General features: G+C 46.7%; 1 protein-coding gene across 1 annotated transcript in view; it reads left to right on the top strand.

Annotated features, from left to right (window-relative positions):
- The first annotated feature begins 2,969 nt into the window (after positions 1-2,969).
- The window catches only part of TACR2 (tachykinin receptor 2), a 12,733-nt gene continuing 6,440 nt past the window's right edge, over positions 2,970-9,262 (top strand). Inside the window, exons 1-2 of the mRNA XM_056796424.1 lie at positions 2,970-3,386; positions 5,029-5,220. Of these exons, the coding sequence (XP_056652402.1) occupies positions 2,995-3,386; positions 5,029-5,220 (584 nt within the window). The 5' untranslated portion in view covers positions 2,970-2,994. The remainder of the gene's footprint in view (positions 3,387-5,028; positions 5,221-9,262) is intronic.

The raw sequence follows: 9,262 nt of genomic DNA, 5'->3' as shown, positions 1-9,262 counted from the left end.
ACAGCTTGTGTTTCTTCAGCAGTTAAAAAAAACAAATAAACAAAAAAAACTGAGCTTAGTACTGTAATAGATAATAAGGGACTATGATTATTAATGATAACTAATAGATCAGGCATATATCTTCTTTTGCCTACCCTCCCTTCCTCCCTCTTCTCCCAGCCTCCCTCTTCTTCAGCCTCTTCCGCTTCCCCTCCTCCCTTTCTTCTGACTCCTTCTAAATCACTCAGGGTGAGCTATGATATTCAGATGAAATAGTCTTTCTCTTCTTTATCTTAAGTAAGGGGTTTATTGGGGGAATACAGGAAAGGGTAGAGAATGGAGGTAAGAGGGATGAGGATTTCCCTAAGCCTTAGGTTGGAGGCTATTGGGATAGAGTTCAAATTGAGAGGGATGATTGATAGGTCTGGCAGGTCAGTCACTGCCATAAACAGAGCAAGTCAAAGAGCTGTCTCTGGACTATTGTCCTTCCTTCTTCAATCTCCAAGATCAAGAGAACCACGGCTCCTTTCTGGCTTTCAAGGTTAAAGGACATACTCCTCCAGTTGGTCAGTTCCTTCCTTCAACTGCTTCTCCCAGGAACCTTCCAAATGGAACCTTCGTTCCATTGACAGGTCATCAGCCCCCACTTCTGCCTTTTGCATGCTTCCCAATTCCTCTCGTCCACAGCACTTAGCTAGCAAAAATAATTTATTAAAACAGAAAGCTGCCAGACAGTTTTGATACATTCTGAGACTTTTCCTCATTACCATAGAAGACAGGAAATAATTTCTCCAAAGATGTTAGCGGTGTGTATTGACGCCCTCCCTCCTCCTTCTCAGATTGTGCGTCTGTATTCTTGGAAGATAAACAAACTTTGCCCAAAGAGAGACTGTCCAGTGGGCTCTGAGTCGGCCAGTTTGGAAGCTGGTTTATACAACCTCTGGGGCTCTCTTCCAGCTTCACAAATCTTGCAAACTCATCCAGGACATTGCCATCAACACACTGAAGATGTTTAGACAAAGTGGCAACAGCCCAGAGTTTATTTGGTACAGGAGTGGGAATGGGAATTAGGAGAAGGTATGTACCTTCCTAAACCCAAGACTGGAAGACGCAGTCATTGGTGCCACGTTGAGAAAGACAACTAAACTTTCCTGTTCACCATAGATGTGACCATTGTCAAGTCAATTTACCACTCTGGCCTCAGTTTCCCCATCTCTAAAACTAGATGAATTCTTTCTCCAGTTATGGTTATTGGAGGGTTTTATTTAGGGTTTAATTGAAAGAATACTAAAGTGGATATCCAAGAAAAAGCACCTCTCCCCCAAAGGCCACAGCAGCCCCAAATCCCACTCTACTTTCAAGATGAGGCTTTGTCATTGAATGTGAGTCCTCACAGAGGTGGGTCTTATTTATGCTGCTTTCAGCCCTTAGTATAGTGAAAGGAAGACCAGCTTTGAAGTGAGGGGACCCGGGTTTGAATTCCACCCCTACCTTTTGCCAGCTGTGTGATTTCCAGGACTTGGTTAAAATTATGTCTTTTAACCCCCAAGTTGGAGTCTAACACTTTCTCCCAGACTAAAGTCCTTTCTCCCAGACAAGTCTCTGATTTAGGATTAGGAAGTAACAGGATCATCTCTAGAAATATATATTTCACCATCAGTCCTCTGAAACTAGTATTGGTTGCAACATTGATTAAAGTTCTAATATCTTTCAGTGTTAGAAAGGATTCTTTTCCTGAGATGCTAAGTCCAAGTTAGGCTAGGGGAAACAGGAAGTGACCTCTAACCTTGAACTTATCCCTTCTCCTTTATGGTTTTCTGTTTCTTCCTCTTTAAAACAAGGGGGCTAGAATAGATTAGAAGATTTAATGCTTGAACAACCCTCAGAGGCTAGTTAATTCAACCCTCATTTTACAGATGAGAAAATTGAGGCCCCAAAAGTTTTAAGTGACTTACTTGTCCAAAGTCACATAGCTAGTTAGTATCAGGATACATTGTTGTTGCCCCAAATTAATCCGTAAGTGGCGATTTCTCCATCCTTTTCTTTTTGTAAAGATATTTTCTTTTCCCAGTTACACATGTAATTATTTTCAACATATGTTTTCCACAGTTATAAAATCCATTGTCTCATTCCCTCCCCCCTCAGAGATAGTAAGCAATTGTTTTCCACCCTTTTCTGAATGGAAATAAAGATGCCCCACCTGAAAGAATTTTCTTCTGGCATTTTTTAGAAGACCCTTATGTCTCCCTGTGACTCCTGTTCCTCTGAGTGATTTGATTTCCTTCTGCTGAACCACATTAGCTTAAGGCTTCCCACAGTGACAAACGTTGAGTGAGCAATCCCAGCAGGGGGAAGGAGGGAGCTTGAGTCCCAATTTGGGAGACAACCCAACCCCCTCCCATTTGTTGCAAAGGGATGTTCACCAGCCTTGCAGTGGGCTGAGCCCTGACAATTTAAAAGGAAGCAAAGATAGCTGATGGCCCAAACATAGTCCCTCCCCCTGTCCCAACGAGGGGAAGAGCCAGCCAGCCCTTCAAGCTATTCTGGGGATCAGAGTAGAAGTTTTTTTCAGGCTTCTCCTGCCAGAGCAGAGGCTTGGACCTGGAATTTCACAGGAGCTGAGGAAAATCTTCCATTCTTGGCCTTAAATAGCCACCAAGAAAGAACTCCTGGGTAAGTTCCATATCTTTTCTGGGCCTCAATTTCCTCACCTGAATATAACAAGGCTGGGCTAGCTGGTCTATGAAGCCCCTTACAACTCTAGTTTTATGATCCTATAACTTGGGTTCAGTCCTAATTTTGGTGATTACTACCTGTGTGACCTTGGGCAAGTCAAATGCCTTCCCTGGGTTTCTTCCCAGAGGGTTTTGGCCAGGATGGCTTCTATGGTCACTTCCCTGGTTTACTATGGTAGTCAGAAGACATTTTCATTCTATAGGAAATCCAAAAACATGGAATTTGGGGAGAACCCAAAGATCTCAGATCCTTTCATCCTTCAGTCTCCCACAGGAAGTCATGGTGGCATGTATCCTCACGAGCGATGAAAACGCCTCCTCCACCCTGGAGAGCAACACCACAAGCATCACAGCATTTTCACTGCCTGCGTGGCAGCTGGCCCTCTGGGCCATGGCTTACCTCTTCCTGGTGCTGGTGGCCGTCACAGGCAACATCACCGTCATCTGGATCATCCTGGCACATAAGAGGATGAGGACGGTGACCAATTATTTCATCGTTAACCTGGCACTGGCCGACACGTGCATGGCCACTTTCAATGTCATCTTCAATTTTATCTACGCCAGCCACAATATTTGGTACTTTGGCCAAGCCTTCTGCCATTCCCAGAATTTCTTCCCCATCATGGCCATGTTTGTCAGCATTTATTCCATGATGGCTATCGCTGTAGACAGGCAAGTAATGGGGAAGCAATGTTGGGAGGGGGGGAGCAGGAGGGGATGAAAGATAGGAGGGACAAGAAGCCCCTGTGAGTGGTTTGTGTCATCCCAGCATGATGACTGATAGAGCCATAACTAGGATGGTGTCATCAGGGCTTTGTCCCAGGGTGAGGAATTTACAAGGTGACTATCTTGCCCCTGAGGCAACAGCCTTGTCCCTTGGATATTACCTCTTTCTTTAGCAACTTAAGAATCTCATCATTTCCTGGGTTGCTCTTCCACCTCCTCCTTACCCTCCTTCAGTGAACTCTACCCTTCCACTGCTGCCACTAATTATGATTCTGATAATAAGTAGGCAATTAAGTGAGATAATGGATAGTGCTGGAGTTAAACTCAAGAACTTGAGTTTAGATATTTACTAGTTGTGTGACCGCAAGTAAATCCCTTGACCTCTGTCAGCCTCAGTTTCCTCCTCTGTGAAATGGAGATAATAACAGTACCTCCCTCACATGGTAGCTATAAGGATCAAATGAGAAAACATACATAAAGTTATGAGTCTCAGACACTTCCTAGCTATGTGACCCTGGGCAAGTCACTTAACCCCCATTGCCTAACCCTTACCATTCTTCTGCCTTGGAAGCAATACACAGGATTGATTCTAAAATGGAAGATGAGGATTTAACAAAAGAAAGGTTCTTGGGATTCTGATAGGTTTCATACCTTTGTGGCGTCTGTGCTGAGTTTTTGTTTTGGGGGCTGGGGGTGGGAAGGACATCTCCAAAATACGTTTTGGGAACACAGAATCATGGCAAGGAGGAGCTGAGATGATGAGACCTGTCATCTTTCCTTTGGAATGTAAACTTCTAGAAAGAAGGGGTTGTTTCTCTTGGTACCCCGGCACATAGTAGGTGATCAGGAAATGTCTATTTATTGATTGATTAGCCTTGGACAAATTGTTTCACTTCCTGGTGCCTCTGTTTCCTTATTTGTGAAATGAAAGGGTTGGTCCCTTCCATGTCCAAATATAGGATTCTTTGCTCCTTCCTGAGGACTGCAGAAGATGCCTGGACAGGGAACAAACATTAACCTGACTTTAGCTAGTTTATAACCTCCTGCCCTGAGCTATCAGTGTGTCTGAGCTAGTTGTGTAAGTCTGAGCTCCAGGAGGTCTTGGGCAAGCCACATCTCCCATTGTTTGTGCCTCCGTTTCCCCATCTGTTAAAATAAGGTCTTCTAGGAGTCCTTCCTGTTTTGAGTGCATTGACCTGTGATCCTCAGCCCTTACTGTTGATGTAGGGTCTTGGGAGAAGGTGAAGGGGGCAGAGACCAGTGGAAGCTCTTCTCAGCTGTTTTTCTACCAAGTGACCTAGATTTGGGATCCAAAGGTCTTAGAGGGGGCAGCTAAGGTAGCCCAATGGATGGAGAGCCAGGCCTGGAATCAAGAGGACTTGGGTTCAAATATGGCCTCGGACACATCCTAGCTGTGTAACCCTGGGTGAGTTACAACCTTCATTGCCTCGCCCTTCCCACCCTTCTGCCTTAGCACCAGTACTTGGGATTTGATTCTAAGGTAGAAGGTAAGGGTTAAAAAAAAAAAGGAAAAAGAAAAGGGCTACAACTCACTAGTGGTTTTCCATGGTGCCTCCTCCTTCTGCAGGTACATGGCTATCATCCATCCCTTCCAGCCCCGGCTTTCGACCCTCAGCACCAAAGTCATCATCGGCGCCATCTGGCTGGTGGCCTCTGGACTAGCCTTCCCTCAGTTTTTCTACTCCACGGTCACTGTGGACGAGGGGGCCACCAAGTGCATCGTGGACTGGCCGGAGGACAGCATGGTCAAGCTCCTTGTGTAAGAAGGGAGGAGCCGTGGATTGGTTTGGCTTGACTAAAGTACTATCCCAGCACAGCATCCCTAATGCCTCCAGAATGGAGGATAAACGCCTCTGTCTGACCCTGAAAGCCTCTAACAACCTGGTTCCGACTTACCTTTCCAGTCTTATATGTCATTCTTTTGCACATATCTTACAGGCCAACCATATTGGCTCCCTAAGCTGTTCCTCCCATCTCCAGCCTTTGCCCAGGAATGCTCTCTCTCCTCACTTCTACCTTTTTGAATCTTTAGCTTCTCCCTTCCTTCCTTCCTTCCTTCCTTCCTTCCTTCCTTCCTTCCTTCCTTCCTTCCTTCCTTCCTTCCTTCCTTCCTTCCTTCCTTCTTTCCTTCCTTCCTTCCTTCCTTCCTTCTTTCCTTCCTTCCTTCTTTCCTTCCTTCCTTCCTTCCTTCCTTCCTTCCTTCCTTCCTTCCTTCCTTCCTTCCTTCCTTCCTTCCTTCCTTCCTTCTTTCCTTCCTTCCTTCCTTCCTTAATCCTTACTTCTTCCTTACTTCATTCCTCCTTCCTTTATCCTTCCTTCCTTTCCCCTCTCTCTCTCTTCCTTCCTTCCTTCTTCCTTCTTCCTTCCTTCTTCCTTCCTTCCTTCCTTCCTTCCTTTCTTCCTTTCTTTCTCTCTTTCTTTCTTTCTTTCTTTCTTTCTTTCTTTCTTTCTTTCTTTCTTTCTTTCTTTCTTTCTTTCTTTCTTTCTTTCTTTTCTTTCTTTCTCTCTTTCTCTCTCTCTTTCTTTCTTTCTTTCTTTCTTTCTTTCTTTCTTTCTTTCTTTCTTTCTCTCTCTCTCTCTCTCTCTCTCTTTCTTTCTTTCTTTCTTTCTTTCTTTCTTTCTTTCTTTCTTTCTTTCTTTCTTTCTTTCTTTCTCTCTTTCCTTCTTTGCTTTTTATATTAGAATCAATAGTATATGTTGGTTCTAAGGCAGAAGAGTGGTAAAGGCTAGGCAGTGGGAGTCAAATGACTTGCCAAGGGTCATACAGCCAGAAAGTATCTGAGGTCAAATTTGAACTCAGGTCCTCCCATCTCCAGGCCTTACTCTTTATGCACTGAGTGACCCAGTTTCCCCTTCTAGTTTCTTTCGACACTTAGTTTATGTGCCACCTCTCTGATGCCCTCTGCCTGCCTCTGCCACTCTGCCACAATTATAACATAGAATATAAATGCCTTATATTAATTTTGTGTATGTGGTATCTGCCCGAGGACAAAGACTTTCCTTTTCTCTGTCCCTGTCACCTGTCTGGCACCAAGAAGGTCCCTAACAGATATAAGCTAAACGGATTCATTGATGGATTGATTGACCTTTTGATTGTGGTTATCAACTACCCATCAGCCCCCCTGGCGCAGTGTACCCGGTCCCAGACAGTCAGGTTAGCCAAGACGTGCATCCATTTGCCCGAACACTTCCCGAGTGCCCACTTTGGGCCTGTCTTGGGCTCAAAGAAAGATGGCCACAGAGGAGACAGTCTTTGCCCTCATATGTCTTGGAATGGAACAGGGAAGGGAAGCCCATGTAGAATTTCAAAAGGCAATTGGAGAGCTCGAGGGGCCACTTGCTACAGTGTGGGGGTTACAGGGCTCAGGAGAGGGTGACATGGACAAGAGGGGTTGCTGGGAGACGTTTTACCCCCAAGAAGGTCCTGGGAACATTCAGCCTAGAGAAAAGAAGGTTGGGGGTGGGCTGGGGGGCAGGTGCAGAGAACTGAGAGCTGTCTTAGAGCATCTGCCGGGCTCTTACGTGGAAAAGGAGTTGTGGTGAGACAGAGGCCAGAGCCAAGAGCAATGACGATGTAGAGAAGGGGGTTAGGCTTCATGCAAAGAAAAACTTCCTAAAAATGAGAGCTGAGCAAAAGTGAGCTCCCTGTGACTGTGAGCATTCAAGAGGAGGTTGGGTGGCCATTTAGGATCATGGGACTAGCGCTGGGGGCCTCATTTTACAGATGGGGAAACCGAGGCCCAGGGAGGGGACGACGTGCTCACGGGCACACAAGTCATCCTCTTCAAGGATGTTGCAGATGGAGTTCTGTTCAGGGATGGGTAGGACTGTGAGGTCCATTCAGAATGTGCAGTTCTGGGATCCAGTCCTCTCGTGTGGGTTCCACATTTCACTTAGCTCTGACCCCTAGGGGGCCCCCCATTACCCAGGAGAGAGGCAGAGCTCAGGGATGGGGATGCAGGAGCCAGACCTGCTGCCCTGGGGTCAGTGGGAAGGGGATCACCTTGCAACTGCCATGGATTAGAGGCAACCTCCTGGTTTAAAATAGGGAGATTTCTGCTTTTGACATGAGTTTGACAAGAAGGCTTTGTCTGGGGGAGGAGAGAGTCTTACATCTGAGGTCCCAAGATCCAGGTTCGAATCTTGCCTCTGTGATCCTACACCCGGCTCTGCTACTCACTATGTGACTTTGGGGCAGACGCTTCCCCTCTTGTGACCTCAGTTTCCTCATCTGTAATAGGACAGGGTTAGGGAGGAGGCTATCCAGGGCCCCTTCCAGCTTGAACACTACGACATCTTTCTCAGCCCGGCTTTCTCAGTGTCATCAGGGGTGTGGACTAGATGGCCTCTGGGGTCCCCCTGAGCTCTGAGCTGGGTCCATGTTCAGTCAGAATGCGGCGGCTCCTTAAGGCGCTGGTCAGGTGGCCCCCACAGTCTCCGAAAGCAGGGGGAAACAGCACAGCAAATCTGCCTCTTGGGTGGTCCCCAGGGGCACGAGCAGTTGTGAAAGAGCGAAGCCCAGGGAGGCTTGTTCTCTACCAGGGGGCTGCCGCAGGTCTGTCCAGCGGCCCCCAGAGGCGAAGGCTTCGGCCTCTCCCAGGCAAGTTGAGTGGCCAAGCCTTTATTAAGCCCTTACTGTATACCAGGCGGGTGCTTAGCCTTGGGAGCACAAAGCAAGCCAAAAGCAATCCCTAGCCTTGAAGCACCCTGGTATAATGGGAAAGAAGGCGCGTAAATAACAGTGCATGTGTGTGTGTGTGTGTCTGTGTGTGTCTGTGTGTGTCTGTGTGTGTGCCTGTGTGTGTGTATGTGTCTGTGTGTGTGTGTCTGTGTGTGTGTCTGTGTGTCTGTGTGTGTCTGTGTGTGTGTCTGTGTGTATGTGTCTGTATGTGTCTGTGTGTATGTGTGTCTGTGTGTGTCTGTATGTGTCTGTGTGTGTGTCTGTGTGTGTGTCTGTGTCTTTGTGTGTGCCTGTGTGTGTGTCTGTGTGTATGTGTCTGTATGTGTCTGTGTGTATGTGTGTCTGTGTGTCTGTGTGTATGTGTGTCTGTGTGTCTCTGTGTGTATGTCTGTGTGTCTGTGTGTGTCTGTGTGTGTGTCTGTGTGTGTGTCTGTATGTGTGTATGTGTCTTGTCTGTGTGTGTCTGTGTCTCTGTGTGTGTGTGCCTGTGTGTCTGTGTGTGTCTGTGTGTGTGTCTGTGTGTATGTGTGTCTGTGTGTCTCTGTGTGTATGTCTGTGTGTCTGTGTGTGTGTCTGTGTGTCTGTGTGTGTCTGTGTGTGTGTCTGTGTGTGTGTATGTGTCTGTGTCTGTGTGTGTCTGTGTCTCTGTGTGTGTGTGCCTGTGTGTCTGTGTGTGTCTGTGTGTGTGTCTGTGTGTATGTGTGTCTGTGTGTCTCTGTGTGTATGTCTGTGTGTCTGTGTGTGTGTCTGTGTGTCTGTGTGTGTCTGTGTGTGTGTCTGTGTGTGTGTCTGTATGTGTGTATGTGTCTGTGTCTGTGTGTGTATGTGTCTCTGTGTGTATGTGCCTGTGTGTCTGTGTGTGTCTGTGTGTGTGTCTGTGTGTATGTGTGTCTGTGTGTCTCTGTGTGTATGTCTGTGTGTCTGTGTGTGTGTCTGTGTGTCTGTGTGTGTCTGTGTGTGTGTCTGTGTGTGTGTCTGTATGTGTGTATGTGTCTGTGTCTGTGTGTGTATGTGTCTCTGTGTGTATGTGCCTGTGTGTCTGTGTGTGTCTGTGTGTATGTGTGTCTGTGTGTCTCTGTGTGTATGTCTGTGTGTCTGTGTGTGTCTGTGTGTGTGTCTG

This window comes from Monodelphis domestica, chromosome 1 (genome assembly GCF_027887165.1).
Source record: "Monodelphis domestica isolate mMonDom1 chromosome 1, mMonDom1.pri, whole genome shotgun sequence".
Lineage (NCBI taxonomy): Eukaryota > Metazoa > Chordata > Mammalia > Didelphimorphia > Didelphidae > Monodelphis > Monodelphis domestica.
Note: the sequence above shows the minus strand (reverse complement) of the source record. Positions and strands in the feature narration are given on the sequence as shown.